The sequence below is a fragment of the Bos javanicus genome, chromosome 2, assembly GCF_032452875.1.
Source record: "Bos javanicus breed banteng chromosome 2, ARS-OSU_banteng_1.0, whole genome shotgun sequence".
NCBI lineage: Eukaryota > Metazoa > Chordata > Mammalia > Artiodactyla > Bovidae > Bos > Bos javanicus.
Genome location: NC_083869.1, coordinates 127,262,043 through 127,282,050, shown reverse-complemented (window position 1 = coordinate 127,282,050; position 20,008 = coordinate 127,262,043). Strand labels below are relative to the sequence as shown.

The following is a 20,008-nucleotide window of genomic DNA, read 5'->3' as shown; positions in this document are numbered from 1 at the left end:
GGTTAAAAGGCTAGCCTGGACAAAGGGGTGAGGAGATGGACTGAAATCATCTGCTAAATCACATCACCAAAGACAAGGGTGCAGGGAAGGGTTAAGAACTGGGAATGTTTTTGCAGTTGACCACACTCAGATTCCTCCCTGTTCTAAAATCTCTAAAATCAAATAGTGCATGAATCAGAGTGAGAGGAGGAAGGTTAGTTCCCATCATCGCAGGCCAAGGACTGGACAGGCCTTTCCTGGATTTGGGATGAATTGCCCAGGTACCCAGTCAGTGTTGGTGCTGAGCTCAGCTCCAACTGGACAGACCTAAAGGACATGTTCTTAGTCACTCACTGCAGTTAGTGAGCCCCACTGTGTGCCAGGTACTGAGCTAAGCCCTGAGGAGGTAGACTAGCCCCTGTTTTCAAGGCACCCACCCTCAGTCCCTTAGGGTAACAGATGCATGGAACATTATAACATAGCACGCAGGTGTTTATAGGGTCATGGAGAAGGTACCCCCGGGCTTCTTTTAATACAATACCAGCGACCTCCATACAGTCTGGGCTTCCTTCAGCAGATCCAGGGGCTTGTTTTCAGACCACATATGAGTCAGGAAGCCTTAGGGCTGACAGTTCCATTTAAACTCCATGGCTCCAGAGTTAGACAGCCCCACTGAAACCCCTCTGGCATTGGGCAGCCAGGAAACGGAAAATAGAACAAGGTGTTCAGAGCGAGCATGGGAATTCGATTAGTCTCCTCCTGTGCTCTAGGACTGTCTCTGTCTGCTATTTGCAGCCACAGAACAAAGCTACAGGTTACCCATGCACGTGCGAGCAGCTGGGGCTTCAGAGGGAGTTATGTAAACCTTCACGTTTCCTACAAGCCCCTCCTCAAATAGACACCCAGCTGGCATTTTTCCTTAAATATCACTCATTATTTTTAAAGGGGGGAAATGTTGGTGGCATTGAAATAGATCACACTTTAAAATGCAGAGTAGCAGAGAGACCGTTCAAATTATTCTCTTAATAGAGTTCTTCAGAGTGAGGAAGTGACGGGGGAATGTAATCGCTCCTTTTGTCGTTTGAGCAAAATCTAAGAACTGCAATCCATTTGTCTACAAATGTGTCTCTTTGGTACAAATTGCAGCAAGCAATCCATTCCCAAGGTAAATGGTCTTTAATTAAAGTCAGTCTCGGTGAGGGTGAGGGGTAGGGGAGGGTTGTTTGAAGCCCAAACTAATATAAATCTCCTCCTCTTCAAAAACATATTTAAAAAAAAAGAATTATTTTTTAAAATTACATTTTCCCCTTTACTTGATAATTAGGGAAAAGCTTTGTTTATAAGTGAGACTATTCTGGCTCTTATTCATGAATAAAAATTTTGGTAGGGCTCTGAAAAGCAACAGGAAAAATTTCTGTAGCAATTCTGGTAAAAAACACATCCTCAAGCATTGATTTTTGTAGCTGAAGTACATTATGTGTTTTGCATGAGCTTTTGAAAGCTTAGATAAATGAGGTGGCTCAGAAAGCAGGTAAAAAAAAAAAAATGGGAGGAAATTATACCGATCCAAAAGAAGATGAATGTCCACTAATTCCCAGATAAACATTTTAGACCCCTGTGTTTTTATAGGGGGATTTTTGCAATGCTGATAACGTGAGATTGGTTTACAATGTCACATACCAGGTAGAATCAACAAGGCCTTGTTGGGGTTCTCGGAGTCAGCTATGCTTGAGAGGAAGTAGAGTTCATGCAACAGCCTGGTAGTGCCCTGGCCCCCTTTTTAGATGGCAGCACTGCTCCCAAGATGACATATTTTGAAGGTGACATTGACCCTTGAGGTCAGTTTTCAGTATGTACTCTCTGGGTTGTAAGAGATAAAGACCGAAGCCCGTTTGGTTTAACCCCCAAGGACATTTACTAGATCACTTAGTTTAAATCACTAGGATTGAATGGACTTCAGGCACGGCTGGATCCAGGCATCAAATGAAGTCACCAAGGCTCCATTCCCCCTCTGTCTCTGTGTGCTACTTTCTCTCAGTTGGCTTTAGCCTCCGATTGGCTGTTCCTTAATGATAGCAATTTGGCTACAGCTACTTTATCTTCCATCCACTGAATTTGTGTGTGGTATAAAAGACCCACTTTTTTGATTGTTCATTTGAAGTCCCAAGATTAGCTCTAACAAGCTTTAATGGGGCCCATGGCTCTGTCTGTCCCTAACATATCCTTAGGTCCAAAGAGATGAAAGGTATGGGTTGGGGTCTAGATCACTCATTCCCATTGCTGGGGGTCTAGACAGTCCCACTCCATGAAGAAGGACATGAACTAGGAGTGAGAGAGAAGAGGAGGCACCCTTGAAAGCAACTTGGGGACCTGTTAACCAAAAAGATGGGCAGATTCTGGCTGTGAAACCTCAGGTTTCTGCAACATCAACCTTTCATTCTTTGCTTCAGCAAATACCTGAGATCCCACAACAAGTCTTCTGCAGCTAGGTGCAAGGGTTATGGGGGTGTTGAGGGGGGCTCGGGCCTGTCCTCAGGAAGCAAACACATAGTCTGTCTTGTGTGTATTAGTCTACTCGAGGTGCTGAAACAAAATACCACGGGCCGGATGGCTTAAGCAACAGAAACTTATTTCTCAATGCTCTGGAGGCTGGGAAGTCCAGGATCACAGTGCTGCCAAGGTGGGTTTCATTCTGAGGCATCTTCTCTTGGTTTGTAGGCAGCCACCATCTTGCTGTGTGCTTACATCTCAAATGACTTCTGTGTGGACTTACGGAGCAGGAACAGGAGCAAGAGAGGGTTGGTAGGGGAGAGAGAGAATGCACAAGCTCTCTATAGGAGCTCTAATCCCACCAGACAGTTCCACCCTCATGACCTCATCGAACCCTAATTACTTCCTGAAAGCCTCATCTCCAAATGCCATCACCTTGAGCGTTAGGGTTTTGACATGAATTTTGGAGACACACGAGCATTCAGTCCAGTGTTTTCCAGGGTAGCTGCTCTGGCTCTGGTCATCATGTCCACATCTCAGCCAGCAGTAAGAGAAAAGGGGGGAGAGACGGAACGTCCCTTCACTTGAAACATACTCTCCAGAAGTTGCACACCCCGCTTCTACTTACATCCCCAAGTTACTTCCACTTATATCCCCAAGTTACAATACAAGTTGGAACTTGTGTGCATGCCTACACCTGGGTGCAAGGGAGGCTGGGGAACGTGGTCTTTATTCTTATGGCCATGTGCTCAGATAAAGATGCGGTTTCTGTTTCTATAGACATTAGGGGAGAATGCACTTCAGGGGAGCACTAGCAATTTCAGTAGGCTGCAGTCCATGGGGTCTTGAGGAGTCGGACACGACTGAGCGACTTCACTTTCACTTTTCACTTTCATGCATTGGAGAGGGAAATGGCAGCCCACTCCAGTGTTCTTGCCTGGAGAGTCCCAGGGACGGGGGAGCCTGGTGGGCTGCCGTCTATGGGGTCGCACAGAGTCGGACACAACTGAAGCGACTTAGCAGCAGCAGCTGTTTCAGCCATACCTACACGATTTGCTCTCCTTGACAGGTCACTCCTCTTTTCTTCCATATGTCTCTCAAGTTCACTTTTAAAAAAACCAAGCTTATACTCTGCCTTCTCCATGAAATCTCCTTGATTTAAACCCCAATTGAATCAGTAACTCTCTTTTTTTACTTTCAAATCAACTATATTGATGTATAATTTTTTACAATAAAATACACCCAGTTTTAAGTGTACTTAAAAATTAAACTGTTAAGTGAAAGAACATGACACAAGAGTATGCACTCTATGATTCTATTTATAAGAGAATAAGAAAAATTCTCAAAATTCAATGCATCTTGAGAAGTGCTTTTAACCATCACCAAAATGACGATCCTCAACCATTCCATCCTAAAGGAAATCAGTCCTGAATATTTATTGGAACGACTGATGCTGAAGCTGTAGCTCCAATACTTTGGCCACCTGATGCAAAGAACTGATGCATTGGAAAAGACCCTGGTGCTGGGAAAGACTGAAGGCAGGAGAAGGGGACAACAGAGGACGAGATGGTTGGATGGCATCACCGACTCAATGGACATGAGTTTAAGCAAGCTCCAGGAGTTGGTGATGGACAGGGAGGCCTGGCATGTTGCAGTCCATGGGGTCACAAAGAGTTGGGCACTACTGAGCAACTAAACTGAACCGAACTGAAAATCACGGTACAGAATATTTTGTCCTCTGAAAGTTCTCTCATGCCCCTCCTTCAACTTCTGGCCCAGACAATCACTGATCTGCTTCCTGTCACTCTAGTTTAGTGTGAACCTTCTAGAGTCTCTTATAAATAGAACCATAGAGTGTGTAGTCTTGTGTCATGTTCTTTGACTTCATGTTATGTTTTTAAGGTTCTTCCACATTGTTGTATGTATAGCGGTTTGCATTTCTTTATTGCTGAGTAGTATTCCATTGTGGAGAAGGCACTGGCAACCCACTCCACTACTCTTGCCTGGAAAATCCCATGGACGGAGGAGCCTGGTAGCCTGCATTCCATGGGGTCGCTAAGAGTCGGACATGACTGAGTGACTTCACTTTCCCTTTTCACTTCATGTATTGGAGAAGGAAATGGCAACCCACTCCAGTGTTCTTGCCTGGAGAATCCCAGGGACGGGAGAGCCTGGTGGGCTGCCGTCTATGGGGTCGCACGGAGTCGGACACGACTGAAGCGACTTAGCAGCAGCAGCAGCAGCAGCAGTGTTCCATTGTATGACTATTCCATAGTTGGTTCTTTCCATTCACCAATTGATGAATATTTGGGTTGTTTCCAATTTGGGGATATTACAAATAATGCTGTTTTGCATATCATGTACAAGTTTTTGTGTAGATGTGTGTATACCCAGGAGTGGAACTGTTGGGTCATGTATTAAGTGTATGGTTAACTTTGTAAGGAGCTGCCAAGCTGTTTTTCTCAAAGTGAATGTACCTTTTTTCATCCCCACCAGCAGTGTTTGAGACTTCCAGTTGTTCCCCATCCTAGTCTCTCTTTGGTTCTACTCTGGGAAATTTCCTCAAGTTTATCATCCAACTCTTCTGTAGGGTTTTATTTCTTCGGTCAGACTATGTGTTAATTTCCAAGAGTTGTTTTGCTTTGTGAATGTTCTTTTTCGAGCATCCTGTTCTTATCTCATGGGTGCAACATTTCCTTTTGTCTCTCTGAGGATATGATTTTTCTTTTTTTGTAGTTTCCTCCTTCCTGCAGAGTCTGTGTCCTCTAAATATACTTTTCCTGTTCATTTGAGTGTATGTATGTCTATTGCACATGTGAGTTTTCCCTAAAATGTTTAGGTACCCTTGGCTGTGTGCGTGTTAAATGGGGGCCAGGAAAGAAGGTGGTTGGGGCTCCGATGTGGTGAGTGGGTTTTGTTGGCTGATACCTCACTGCAGCGTGAGGCAACAGGGAACTCTAGATAGAGGTCTTTGCCTTCTGTGGCTGCTCAGCGTCCGCTGAGATGTTTCCATTCTCCTCTCTGAGAGTGGACTCTGGGCTTCTGTTTGCTGAGAACCAGGCAGGCAGAAGGGCTAGGGGACAAAGTGGGGCAGTCCCAAGCCCCCATGCTCTCAGGATGGTGTCCCCACCTCTGCCAGGTCTCCCACAGTCCAGAGACCCTCTAGCTTACCACCTCTCAAGACTCAACCCCTAGTTTTCTGCTGGGATGAGAAGGAGACGTTTTCTTGGCTGGGTAGATGTAGGAGAAAAGGGGTCTTAGTGCCTTTTAAGATGACTGTCGATAAATCCTTCCAGAGATGCCTGGTCTTGCCACCAATTCCAGACCCTGTGAGGGTCTCTGGTATAGACCTGATGCATGTGCTTTCAGCATCTTGGCATAGATTCTGCTTTCCCGGCTTTGCTAATTCAGTGTTACACATCTCTCTCTTTAGCAGAGGCCAAGATTGTTGCTGTTGCCTCTCCTCTGTTTTGTCCTTCTAAATTGATATCTTTAAAAAAAAAAATTTATACTGTTGTTTTAGTGGAGTTTCAGGGTAGGGATAGAAATAGAGGCTAATGTATTCATCCAACCCACTCTCCGTAACCATAATCCCTTGCTCTTATAATTGCTTGGAGCCTTCACACCGTCATCTATAAAATGGGGCAAATGATCCCTGTCCTGACAACCACCCAGGAGCCTTTGTAAAGATCAGATGAGTTTTTGTGTAAATATTGGGTCTGCCAAAAAGTTCATTCAGTTTAAAGTAAAAATAAAAGACATTTTTCATTTTCACCAAGAACTTAATTGAACAGTGTATTCACTAACTGAATGAACTTTTTGCCCAACCCAATATTTACTGGTCACCTACCAGGGTTCTAAATGATGCTGAACTGAGGGTAGAGAGGACCTTCTAAAGGTTGGGGCTGGAGAAGAGATCATCCCAGGCTGAGGGATAATCTAGCCCTCCAATGACACTGCATAACACACACTCACAGACCTCACTGGTATGTAACACTAAGCTTTCATTTAGCCTGGGAGCCTTCAGGGTTTAGCAGCTCCAGATTGGGTCAGCTAAGTGACTCTGCTGATCTCAAGTAGGACAGCTGACTGTGAACTATCCTAGGAAACCCTTGGCTGGGACAACTGGTCAACTCAGCTCTGCTCCACATGTCTTTCCTTTTCAGGGTCTAGTCCCAGAATGTTCACACAGTGATGGCCATGCAAGTGTTTCTTCAAGCCTCTGCCTACATCACATTGGCTATCACTGGCTAAAGTTAGCCACATGCCTGCGTGCCGAATAAGAGGACAGGGCAGGAAAGCCTGCTCAGAGGGCAGAGGGCATGGATAAACTAAGGCCAGCAATGCAACCCTTGTGCCACGAGTGTCCAGGTATGGTTCTGAAACAGAGCACCCCTCCCTGCTTGAAGCTTTCTTTCCCTAAACCCAGAATACTTTACCTAAACCAGGAAGCTGGGGTCCTGCCACTCTGATTTTGCATTCGGTTGAAGGAGTCAGTCCTTTACATACTACTCAGAAGAAAGGTTCTCCATCTCTAAAACAATCAGAAATAATCTCTCCGATAGAGAAATGCACTCCCCAGGCTTGGGCTGGGCTGTAGATCACAAACAGCCGATTTAATCTAGTTAATTATTTGATTAAATCAGAAGTTAGCTTAATTATTTTCTTGCTTCTCACCTCCTTTGAATCCATTCTGGAAACTGATTATGTCTTTAACATCAGCCCAGAGATAAGCATTTCAATTGGGAAATGTAATTAGCCAAGGAAAATGAACGTGGGTGCTGCCTTTTGTCAAAGCGCCATTAAAACCCAACTCTGGTCAATACCAACGTGGTATGAAGACAAAGGGCAGTTTGTTCCTCTCATGACTGGAGAAGAAGGCCCAGCAGGAAGAGGGGAATTAGGCCTCTTGAGGTCTTAGAGAAGGAGGTTCATTCGTTCACTCATGAGACATTTCCAGGCCAATTCTGGGCTGATAAAAGAGATGCAAAGATGAGTTGGCCAAGTCCCTTATCCCTAAAGAGTTCTCCTCGAGGAAAGGACCCACATGTCATTGTGACATACGCAGTGCAGAAAATAGAGAGGAAGGAGCCTACTTCTGTAGCATGGCAGAGTGTGTAGTATCCAGCTGGGCCCTGAGACAGGAGCTGGGGCTGCTCGGATAGAGAAGAGTAGAATTCCCTTCTGGGTGGAGGGTACAGCACATGCAAAGGCACAGCAGCGTGAGAGCCCAGGAGCTGTTGCAGAGGCAGCTTACAGCTAGGCTGCAGCAGAGTCGGCAGCGCACGGGTGTGCCAGGTACCCTCGGGCCACCTCCCCTCCCCTTTCGGGAGCCCTCTCCCCTTCCCCACCCTCCTTCTCCACCCCACCTTGCCTTCCAGCAGGAGTTCTGGAAGGATTCTCCTGAAGTGTTTGCTTGAACAGAAGTTTAAGATGTGTAGCAGTCTGAAAGCTGGAGGGTGGATTCAGGGCAACTGAGAACAACAGAGCTGTGTTCCAGAGCTGCAGAATAGGCAGGCGGAGGTGAGGGGCATTCTGGGCGGAAAGGACAGCCTGGGAGGAGGTTTGGCAGTCCTGTGTGCTGCCCTGAGAGTGACTGGAGCATGAAAGGAGAGGTGGGTAATGAGCTGCCCAGAGGGCAGAGGCTACATCACGGAGGGCCTCTTCGAAGGTAATTGGAGACCAGCTCGTTGGCCTTGGCCTCCGGGATGGGGGACCACAGACACGCACTGCCTGGGCTGTCGCAGCTGCTCGGCCCCTCTTCTGCAAGTCTGGCTGTTTCAAAAGCTCCACATGCTCAGCGCAGTGGGCGCTGGTTTGCTGGGATCTCTGCCTGAGACTGAAGGCTGTCTGGCATGCGGTGAGGTGGAGAGGTTACCTGGCCAGGTGGCTCCTGCACCTGGGAGAGGGAGGGAGGACCCCCTGCTGCCGGGGCCAAGGAGCCGAGGAGCCACCACACCTGTGTCCACCTAGCCCCTCTTCACTTTGACCCTCAGCCATCCTTACAAGGAAAACTCAGCTAAGGGAGACCGTGAGCTAACAGAAGTTGCCAGGCCCTGCTTCACTCTGAGACAGCCACCCAACTGTCTACCAGATCCCACCCTATCCAATCCATGCCCCCTCGGGGTTTTAATGGAGTGGTGATCAGCATGTGTGCAATTTTGTCTGCTGCTTTTTAGCCTGGTAGGATCTGGTAGCCTCCCTCTTTTGCTGCCCTCCCCAGGTGGAACCCTTCTCGCTGGTGAGCCAGCTGGTATAGGGAGAGAGCACCACCATAGCCATTAAGACTGTGGTTACTGCTTGCTTGCTGTGTGACCTTGGACAAGTTGCTTAACCTCTCTGAGCCTCCATAGATCACCTGGAAATGGAGATCATATGACGTCAGCTGGAGAACTGACCAAATGCTTGGTCTAGGACTTGGTATGTAGGACCTTCTAAGCAAGTGACTGTGGTTATTATGAGATGTTCACAGGGTGCAGCTCAGATTACTGCCTGGTGCGTTAGCTGGGTTACCTTGAGCACCAGTCATTGAATCTCTGTGAGCTTCAGTTTCCTCCTCAGTGGAATAAGGGTAATGGTATTTCTCAGAGAGGATATAAGGCTCAGACAGGTTCATTATTGTGTGAAAAGACTGTGGAGATGGATGCACTTTGTCCTTGTCATTGCTTCTTCTCTGTCTCTCCTTAGAGCCGAGTCCAGGGTGTTGATGGTCTTTACTCCATCAGGTGATCTGAGAGCTCTTCACATGCCTTCCACTAGCGCTGGCCAGTGGGCAGCGGGCAAAGGTGAGGGCACAGAAGGTGGAGAAGGTCAATGTCTGCACCCACCCACCTAAGCATGGGGCCATGGGGCCATGTGTACAGGATGAGGTGGCCCTGCCCCGACTTCGGGCTCCAGAGGCTGGGGGTGGGGCATTCTCCATCCCTACTTCCAGTCCATGGGAGAGGAAACCCAGTCCGCAAAAGGACACGTAATGACCGGGATCCTGTTAAAGTTGTCTCTGGCCGGATCCAGCTCAGCACATCACAGACCACTCAGGCCTTTCTTCTGTCTCCTCTGCGGGTCTCAGCATCAGTCCTGGGCTGGGGGTGCAGGATGGCTTAGAGGCAGGGTGGAGTGTGAGCCTCGGCCACCGACACGGGCTTCCGTCCCGAGCCCCTGCTCCTTGCAAGCTGGCTGGTGGAATCCTCAACTGAATAAGGCTCTTCAATCTCCCAAGATAGCAAGCATGTGCCCTGAGCACAGAGCCTGCCAGGAGGACCTCAGAGAAGGATGCGGGGCTGTGCAGAGACATGACAAGGTTTTGATAACAGTGTCTACCTGACATGTCTGAAAAATCAGACGTGCATCTTCCTGGCAGGGCATGCAATTTCCTGCTAATGAGTTGTGAGAGGCTGGAACAAGTTATCATCAGGGAGGCTGGGCTGACTGCTTCCCAGGGGAGCAGAAGCCAAGAGACAGAGCCAGGCCCCAGCCCCCTCCCTCAGCCATATTGGGGAGTTCTGCCAAGGGGCAGAACTAAAGCCCGGAGTGAGGGTCTCCAGTCCAGGTCAGGATCTGCTGCTGGATCTGGACCCCTTGCCCGGAGCATCTCCAAGCCCTTAGCTGCGTGCACTCCCCCTGCCGCAGCAGGAGTCCTACAAAGTGCCCTCCCCTGCAAGCTCTCGGAGAGATTTGAAGCCACAACACCAGCAATGTGTTCCCTCACATCTCATCTTATTAGCCCTTCATGACACTCCGCATTAGAGAAACTGAGGCTCAGAGAGGCAAAATAACATGCCCACAGTCATGCTGTAATGGGTGTATTTATTTAAGGTAATGCGAGCTGCTGTAACAGATAAACCCAGAGATTATTGTATGGATTGGGAACAGACATTTATTTCTTGCTTGTGTAAAGTCAAATGGCAGGAGGAGGGAGCCCCACCCATCACGGTCCCTCAGGGACAGGGTAACAGAGGCTCCGTCATCTTCAGATTGTGACTCCCAAGGTCACCTCAGCCTCGGAGGATCCCACAGCAGGTTTCACGGACCAGGGCTCAGTCTGTATGTAACTTACACCCATATTCCACTGGCCAGAACTGGGTCAGAGGGCCCCACCTAAAGATAAGGGAGGTGGGAAAAGTGGGAAGCGCAGTGTCTGACTGGATGGTGGTTCCCCCCCAACGGCTCTGCCCTGAGGAGGGGAAGCATGACCACTACTGGGCCTAATAGAGGGTGTTTTTCTTACACAAAGGCCTGGATCGAGTTTGATGAGAGGCGATCCCTGAGAATTCAACAAGTAACCAACACGCAGTAAGACCTGGAAGAAAACACAGGATGTCCCTGACCCTCTGAGGTCGTAAAGGCTGCCCCCGCCTTCAATAAAGCCTGAACGCCTCAGCCTGGCAGTCACTGACCTTCATAGGAGGACTCCCTTGCAGCACTCCCTCCCTCATCCTGCTCCCCACACGCCCTGTGCTCCTCCCTGGCCAACCTCTCACCTCAGGGCCTTTGCATGTGCTGTGCCTTCTGCCTGGAACATCCTTCCTCCACCCCTCATCCCTGCAGACTCCCACTTATCCTTCCTGATCCCAATCAGAGGTCACCTGGGAGGCTTCCTAGTTAGGAGTTAGCTGCTTTGCCAGCATTGACCAGAGAGCTCAGTACCAGGCACCACGTGAAAGGATTTATAGGAATGAGCTCAGTCGTAACCTCCTGAGCCTATGAGCTGGCTATCCTTTTTTATAGATGAGGAACCCAAGACTGAGAGGTTCAGGAACCTGCGTGAGGTCACAGAATGGGTGGCAAAGACGAATCCCAAACCCAGGTCTGTACACTCACAGCTGCGACTTAACCACTGGATCAACTTCCGCCTTTTATTAGCCCCTGTCAGAATGCATCACAATTATTTGCTTACTTAATAGTTTGCTCTGAACTTGCTGTCTTTCTGAGAAGGCAGCTGCAGACTCCCTGAGGGCAGAGGTCACGGGTGATCCATCCTGGACTCTTCCTCACCGTTGCCATCATGCTGAGGTCTGGGTGGCAATTTTTTCTCAAATAAATCCCTCATCCTCTGAGAACCAGGACCAGAAATTCTTCAGATTATCATCTGTCATAATCCCCTGCCTGCTTGCCTGTCAGTTTTTGAAAGTTAACCTGAAACCATTTGAAAATGATCTGAGAGTCACAGCCCAGCCTTCTCCATGCATGATTAAGTACGATGGCTTTTTAATGATTTGAGCTGCGCCTTCCGTGGATTGACAAAAATGGATTACCATACATTTCTGAAAACTGTGCCGCTGAAATCAGATTTTTTTTTTTTCATTTTCTCACTCATCCTCGCAAACCTTTGCTGAGAATGACAAATACTTGGGCTTTAATTGTTTAGTCGCATGAGGGTGGCGCCTGAGAATTCCGAGAACTGCTCTCACTGGGAAAGCCTTGAAAGGCTCCCAGGTTCGATCTTTGGGAAATTGAACTGTGTGTTTTCTCTGAAGCAGAGGGAGTTGTCTTCTGGGCCACGGCACGTCTGCTGCATTTGTGAATTGCGTTGGGCTCCAGATCTAAAACAGAAGCAGTTCTCACCCAGGAAGCGTGCTCAGGGCTGTCGCACCAGGAATGAGAAGTGGGTACACATGGGCAGGTGGGTGAGGAGCTCTCCCTGTTTCATTCATGCACGGACCCTTCCCCTCCTGCTCCCTCTTTCTACCAGACTCTGTGCCACATCAAGCCACCCACATTTTCAAGGGGGATGTTATTAGTCCCTTTTGATAAATGCAGACTCGTGGCTCAGAGAGGTTAAGGAATCTGGTTGTGGTCACATAGCTGGTAATACACAGAGCCAAGGCTCAAACATTTTGACTAGAAGCCTATGCTTTTTCCATTATTACTGTTGCCTATTAAAAGAAATCAAATAAAATCAAGTGAAAGGTGATTCAGAGGCAATTACTGCAGCTGATTTTCTTATTTCTTATTTAAAGGAAAAACAAACTTCCCTGTCCACCTATTAATGCACTCTTTCTAATAATGTGCATTACCTGACATTATCCCCATTTCACAGAAGAGGATGTTAAGGTTTATGTGGGTAAACCAGCTAACCAGAGATCACACAGCTAGAAATAGTAAGGTAGGATTTGTTTCTACATCTCCCTGACTCCAAAATAAATTCCTCACCTCATCTTTGTAGGAAATGAAAATCTGCCCAGAGGGTCCCCCATCTCACTTAGGTGGTCAACCCAGATAGGTCTGCCAGTGGGAAGCCTGTGCTACTTTCTGTGTAAAATGCATACAAATGTCCATTTAGTAAAGGGGAGGGGTTGGGGTGGCTTCTAGCAGATTCTGAAAGGGGTCTATGGATTAAGGAAAGGGAAGGTCTCAGGTATCTGTGGAGGAGGGGGAGCCGGCCCCCTCCTCTTCCCTGGATGCTGAGGGTGAATCAGGGGGGGCCATCATGGACCTGATGGGAAGAGGGCCAGCTGGTCTGGCCTCTGCCCCTGCCTGCTGGGCTCCTCAGTTCTCTCTCCAGGTTAATTCTGTTTATGTTGACTCAGACCCTACTGCGCACACCTGGTGTGAGAGTGTGAGTGTGAGTGTGTGTGTGTGAGTGTGTGTGTGTGTGTGTTAGTCGCTCAGTCATGTCTGACTCTTTGTGACCTCATGGACTGTAGCCTCTGTCCATGGGATTCTCCAGGCAAGAATACTGGAGTGGGTTGCCATTTCCTTCTCCAGGGAATCTTCCCAACCCAGGGATTGATACCAGGTCTCCTGCATTGCAGGCAGATTCTTTACCATCTGAGCCACCAGGGAAGCCATCGTAGATGGTCTCAAGATGAATATGGCAGGATCTCTGCCTTCCAGGCTCCTGCTTGTTAGAGAGACAGACCAGCAGGGACACTCCCAGAGTTGGCCTGGCCAGGTGATCAGCAGTGGGACCCAGAATGGTGCAGGGAGAAAGCATCACTACCTCGAGGACATCTGGGAAGGCTTTGTGGAGGCTTGTCTGCGCATCAAGGCAGGACTTCTACCGGGAGGTACCAGCTGCTTTCACACAGGCACTGCTCCCTCCCACAGGTGGCAGGTGCCGCCACGCCCTGAGGAGTTGGCCTGGGGGTCTTGTGGCTGTGGGCACCTCTCTGGGACCCTCTCAGGCCCTCTGAACCTGGCCAAGTTTCCAGAAATTGCACAGAAGCAAGATGACCCACCAATGAAATGCAGAGTCTCTGAGGCAGACAGACTGAGTTGAATCCTGGCTCCCCATTCATCAACCTTGGGAACCTTCCATGACCTGTCTCAGCCTCAGTTTCCCCACTTGATAAAGAGCGACACAATTGCACCCTCCTCAGAGGGTTGTTGGGAGGCTGTTTAAAGAGTGCCCGCATCTGCCTCCACACAGGTTCAGTCGAGGCTGGCCGTGGACAGGAAGTGGTATGATCTCTGACCCTCAGGGTGGTTCTGCAGGGTGGAGGTGTGGTTGCTCCATTGTACAGATGAGGAAACTGAGGCAGCTAGTGAGTGGGGCTCCAGGGCTTGGCCCGTCCCCTGCAGCTCAGCCGTCCAAGCGACGGGAGGGGCCTTCGGCCGGGGCACAGCTCTGTGCCAGGCTCTCCCGGCACTGCCTCTGCCGCCTCTTTATGCTTCTTGGGGTGAATGGGGCCTCTCTGATCTCCTTGCTTCTCCCCTTTCCGGGAGGCGTCGTTCATCTTGTTATCACAGCCTTGCATCTGTGCCTCTTGGTTCTGGCCTGCAGGCTGTGTTTGCCACGGTCAGTGCGTAGCTCTGTGTGCCCACCATGTATATACAAGATGACATTGTGACCTTGCGTCCATGGGCCTGGGAGGCCCTGGCACTTTCAGAGGGCAGCTAAGGGCTCCCCTCAACGGGGCTGAAGTGAGGTGACGGGCTGATGTTGCCGTGTGCTCTTGGTTAATTCTCCTTACCCTGGACTGATAAATAGCCTCCCACCAGCTGGAGGGTGTCTCCAGCTGCCTTCAGGGGATCTCAAAGCACAGGCCCAGGTGCTCCCTGCCTCCCTCCTACTCACCCTAAGTGACTAGAGGGCACTCCCCAGCCAAGATGGGCCGCTCCCGGGATTATTCTACCTGGAGTCTCCACTGGGTCCCCCTCAAGGACACTCTTCACACAACCGCTTATGTGTCGCTTTAAAACACCAGGCAGCTGGGGTCCCTAAGCCATCCACACGAAGCTTCCTGAGCCCCCAAGGCCCTGTGTGGTCCGGCCCACCACCCCTCACCACCCACTATGTTCCCTCTTTCTCACCAACCCAACCCACACCTGCTCTCTGCTGCACAAGCAGACCAAGACTTCCCCGCTCCGTTCTACTTGCTGTGTATCTGTCTGGCCTGCCCTGACCCCCTCTTCCCTCCCGTGCCTCCTTCAGGCCTCAACTCAAAGGCTTGGCCATGCCCCTGTTCGCTTTCCCTCTACCGCACGCGGTCCTTTGTAACTCGGTGCCATCGTGTGATACCTGGCTGGTGTCTTTCTCCCCAACCAGACCTTCAGCGCCTTGAGGGTGGGGACCGGGACTGTCCACTCCCCACTGTGCTCAGCACCAGGCCCAGCCTGACTCCACAGTGTGTTTTCGGGTAAATGAATGAACCTGGGGCAAGTGACTTAATTCTTGAAGTTTCCATCTTTACCTGTAAAAGAGGGACAATGATAGAGTTTTCACAAGGCTTAAAAAAGATGTGTGTAAACATATAAGGCTGTGCCCAGCACGGAGCGCTGTCTACAGCTGTTCTCGTTAACCTCTGTGGTTGGCATTTAGGAGAATCCCACATCCCACAAGTGAACTTCAGTTGGGTGTCCTCCCTGGGCCAGGATTTCAGAGATTCATGGACTTGGGGTCTGCCCTCCCCATCCAACCCCCTCCACACCTGCCACCATGTTAGGAACAGCCTCTGGTAGGGGCCCTGGCTCTCCAGAGTCTTCATCATCCAGATGGGAGGCAGTGGGTGGAGGGCATCATTCAGGAGATCTCAGTGACACCTTTACTCTCCAGGGCCTGTGCCAGCTTCAGTTAAACAGGCTTAGATTCTGCCCTGAAGACACTCACTGCCTGGGAGGGACTTGAGAAAAGGACACAGATTTCTGTAATGAAAGCTGAAAAGCAGTTCTTTTAATAAAAATTCAGAGGAGGATGACTTAATAAAAATTCAGAGGAGGATGACCTCAGGTCCAGGTGGGGGCAATCAGGGATGTCTTCATGTAGGAAGCAGCATTTTCTCTAGGACTTAAAGTAGACATTGGATTTGGCCATCTGTGGAGACACTTTGGGTTAGAGGAGGCACGTCCAAGCAGACAGAATAAAGGTCTGGAAGGTAAGAAAAGGTGGACCTCATAGAGTCTGTAGTCTAGCTAGAGTACAGAAAACATGCCAAGACTATTAAGAAATAGGACTGAAAGGGCGTTATATCAGTCATCTATTTCCAAAATAATGCCATGTAAAAAATTACTCCACAGTGAGTGGCAGACAACAGCCAGCATTTATTTTTTGTTCACGTGGCTGCAAATAGGCTGGGGTTTGGTTTATCTAGGCTGCGCTCAGCTGGCTCAGGTCTGCTCCATCCATCTGTCATCCTTCATGGACCAGTGACTGTTTGAGACTTGTTCTTCTCCTGGTGAAAGGTGGGCACGCAGGAGGGCAAATCCTCCCATGCTAGCTTATTTCAAACCTCTGTTCAAGTCATGTCCACTAATCCCACTGGCAAGTCTCAGGGCCAAGCCTAAAGTCAGAGCCGATTTTAATTCCCTTCCCACCATGATGCCAAAAAAGGTTACATGGATAAGACCAAGGCTGATGGAATAAGGATGTTTACCCTTCCCATGGAGGTGAAGGGACAGTACTGAGCAATCGTCTAATTTGCAGGGGGAAGCCAGACCATGGAGGGACTCTGGGTCTGCCCTCAGGAGCTACACAGAGCAGCGGTTGGGTTTAAGGTGTCTTGGGGTGAGCAGCCAGGACTCCGGCTTTTGCCAAGAAGTGTGTTAAAAATGCCAGAGTGCCTGGCCAGCTTGGTCCTGCCTTCCTGAGAGCCCGCAGCTCCTGCCTGCTTGGCACGTAGGCTGTGCCATCCTTTCCTGCTGGGCCAAGGGTATGCCTTCCTCTGCCAGAACTGAGCCTTATGATAACAGCCCTGTGCACAGAGCACCTACTGTGTGCTGGGGGTATCAGATTCTCTGGTACTGAGCGCCTGCTGAGTGCTCTGGTATACATCCATCTCAACTGGCCACTCTGTCCTCAAAAGGAGGCCCCATTGTCCCATTTTTTCTGAGCCCCAGGGAGGTTAAGTCAGTTGCCCATGATCACACAGCTGGGAAAGGATGAAGCTGGGTTAAAACCAAGTCTGTAAAGTCACGTGGTCTGAAAAGTCTGGTTACAGCTGTGAGCGCCCTGAGTTCCAGCTTCTCCATCTGCCTTTCTTCTCTTTGAGGTGTTCTGAGATGAAGGCAGTTCAGAGCTTGTTACACAGCACTGTTGCAGGGAATTGTCTGAATGCCAGTTTCCAGGTCAGCCTGCACCCCCAGCTCTTATTTAAAAACAAACGAAACATTAACATTTTTAAACACACCCTGTTTTCCAATAAGGAACCCTGTCCAGCAGGCTGCTTCAGTGAACCGTGTCTGGCCATTCGTCGCAGTAAACGTCATCCGGCGGTCAGCCACAGCAAGCATTCTCCAGCCGGCTGTGGCTGCAAAGCGTGGCATGTGTTTGGGAAGGATGCAGGAAGCCATTAGTTCCACCAGGGCCCTAATGTCAGCAGCTGCCCATCATGTCCCTCTGACAGTGCTTTCCTTGGATAACTGGCTGCTGCTATGAGCACTGTGTTTTCTCTGAGGCCGAAAGAGCTTGTGAAATGTTTGGAAATCCCTAAGAAAGTGCTGTGGGTATTGCCACCAGCCATTTATTCATGCAGCAGCCATTTGTTCTTGCCTTCTTGGTGCCTGGCCTAAGGATGGATGCTGGGGCTCCTGGGAAGAGTCAGACCCAGCCACTGCCCTCCAGGATTCACGGGCAAAGATGATTCATGGGCAGAGATGATTCACGGGCAAAGATGTCAGATGCAGGGTGGACCGTGCTGTGACGGAGGCGCCTGCTGCAGAGCGAGTTGGGCTTGCAAAGGAGGGGGCGGTCAGCTCTGCTTCGTGGTTCTGGAACATCCTGAGAAAAGACAGTGCTCGCATCAGCAGACACTGCAGGGTGTTTGGGGAGCTGCTAGTGGTCTGCTCTGGGCCGAGCATCACGTGCAAAGAGAGCAAAAGGGAGGTGAGACTAGGGAGGGTGCCAAGCCTGGACCACAGGCACCCTGCACACTGTGCCCAGGACTTTGAACTTAGAGAACAGGAGGCTTTGAGAGCTTTTTAAAAGGGCAGTGATACAGTCAGATCTGATCACCTTTTATTAATCAGCTTCTCGTAAGAACATTCTGTTGGATTCCAAGAATATTTCCTTAAAAATATCTTTAGTCCTTCCGGAGGCACCAAGAAACCTTTTCCTGGAAATACTCAGCCCCTGAACACAACTTTATGTAATCCAGGAACTAATCATTATGGAAAGCTTCAAGGAAAAAATTCCTCCCGGAGGAAAACAAATAACCCAGACCTGATAAAAATGGGGAAGTCCTCATCCCTAAAATATTTTATGCAGCCAGAAGACCTCAGTTCCGTTCAGTCGCTCAGCCATGTCCGACTCTTTGTGACCCCATGGACTGCAGCACCCCAGGCTTCCCTGTCCATCACCAACTCTTGGAGTTTACTCAAACTCATGTCCATCCAACCACCTCATCTTCTGTTGTCTCCTTCTCCTCCTGCCTTCAATCTTTTGCAAAATCAGGGTCTTGTCTAATGAGTTAGTTCTTCGCATCAGGTGGCCAAAGGATTGGAGTTTCAGCTTCAGCATCAGTCCTTCCAATGAATATTCAGGACTGATTTCCTTTAGGGTGAACTGGCTGGATCTCCTTGGAGTCTTCTCCAACACCACAGTTCAAAAGCATCAGTTCTTTGGTGCTCAGCTTTCTTTATAGTCCAACTCTGACATCCATACATGACTACTGGAAAAGCAATAGCTTTGACTAGACAGACCTTTGTCAGCAAAGTAATATCTCTGCTTTTTAATATGCTGTCTAGGTTGGTCATAGCTTTTCTTCCAAGGAGCAAGGGTCTTTTAATTTCATGTCTGAAGTCACCATCTGCAGTGATTTTGGAGCCCAAGAAAATAAAGTCTGTCACTGTTTCCATTGTTTCTCCATCTATTTGCCATGGAACAATGGGACCAGATACCATCATCTTAGTTTTTTGAATGTTGAGTTTTAAGCCAGCTTTTTCACTCTCCTTTTTCACTCTTTCACAGAAGACCTCAGGTAGTTTTAAACAATGTGCTTTGGGGTAGTGGGGATATCGCTTTAATTCATCCGCATAGAAACCCATGTGGCAGAACATTCCAGCTGCTACTGCTGCATAGCAAATTACTCCAAAATTTACAGCTTAAAACAGTGGTTTTATTATGCTCACAGATCCAGTGGGCTAAGAATTCAGAAAGGGCACAATGGGGACAGCTTATCTCCCTGCCAGGATATCCAGCCCCTAATCTGGGAAAGCTTGAAGGCTGAAGGTAACTTGATAGCTGGAACCTTCTGGAAGATTTTTCATTCCCATGTCTGGAATGGATGCAGACTGTTGACTGGAAGCTCAGATGGGCTGTCCATCAGATAGCGTACGTATGGCTTCTCCACATGTTCTCTCCTTGTGGGCTCTCTTGGGCTTCCTTACAATATGGTGGCTGGTCCCAAGAGCCAGCATTCCAAGAGACAGGAAGTCGAAACTGCCTATTCCTTAAAGTCTGGCCCTGAAAACTAGCACATCATCCATTTTGCTTTGTTCTGTTATTCCAGGTAGTCACAAAGTTGCAGCCAGGTTCAAGGAGAGGAGCTGTGGGCAGAGGTTCTCTTGTGGGATAGGATGTCCTATGGCATCCATCTTTGGGAACTCAACCTGCCCCACAGCCACGTTGGTTTCTTTGGAAGCTGAGAAAGACATTTGTGTTGTTGCTTTACAGATTAAGAAAAGTCTCTGGATTGTATCATCAAATTAAATGCAACCATTAGTATTTGGCTCTGGGGATATTGTGGTAATAGGCTACGCCTTGGGTGATTTTTTTTTTTTCTATCCAAATGTTCTTTCTGGAGCTTATGTTGCCCAGCCTGACCCATTTCTCTTTGCTAATACAATGTCACATAAAAACCTCATCATCATTAATATGGCAGAGTTGGAGAAGTGATACAAACCACAGTCCAGCAGGGCAGGGTGGTTCATGGCCAGGCAGCCCTCAGGGGAGGAGGCCGTGGGGTCCCAGGGTCCTTCCCTTGTAGAGCCTGACATAGAGTGAGATAGATAGCTCTGTGCAGGGCAGTGGTGTGACCCGCTCAACCATTCTGGCCAATCTGGCCACAGCCTGCTGGGAGGGTCTCCTCTGTCGATTGGCACCAGAACCTAGAGCACAGAGTTAAGCTTCCCTGGACGTGGCCACCGAAGATGCCCACGTGAT

At 49.0% G+C, this 20,008-nt stretch overlaps 1 protein-coding gene across 2 annotated transcripts in view; it reads left to right on the top strand.

Moving 5' to 3' along the window:
• MAN1C1 (mannosidase alpha class 1C member 1) overlaps window positions 1–20,008 on the top strand; it is a 151,384-nt gene that overhangs the window by 91,091 nt on the left and 40,285 nt on the right. Inside the window, exon 1 of one of the 2 annotated variants that reach the window (XM_061393081.1) lies at window positions 11,987–12,091. The exons of the other annotated variant lie outside the window; for it this stretch is intronic. Coding sequence (XP_061249065.1) covers window positions 12,067–12,091 — 25 coding nt within the window. The 5' untranslated portion in view covers window positions 11,987–12,066. Of the gene's footprint in view, window positions 1–11,986; window positions 12,092–20,008 lie in introns of those variants that run through there. 2 annotated transcript variants of the gene reach the window in all.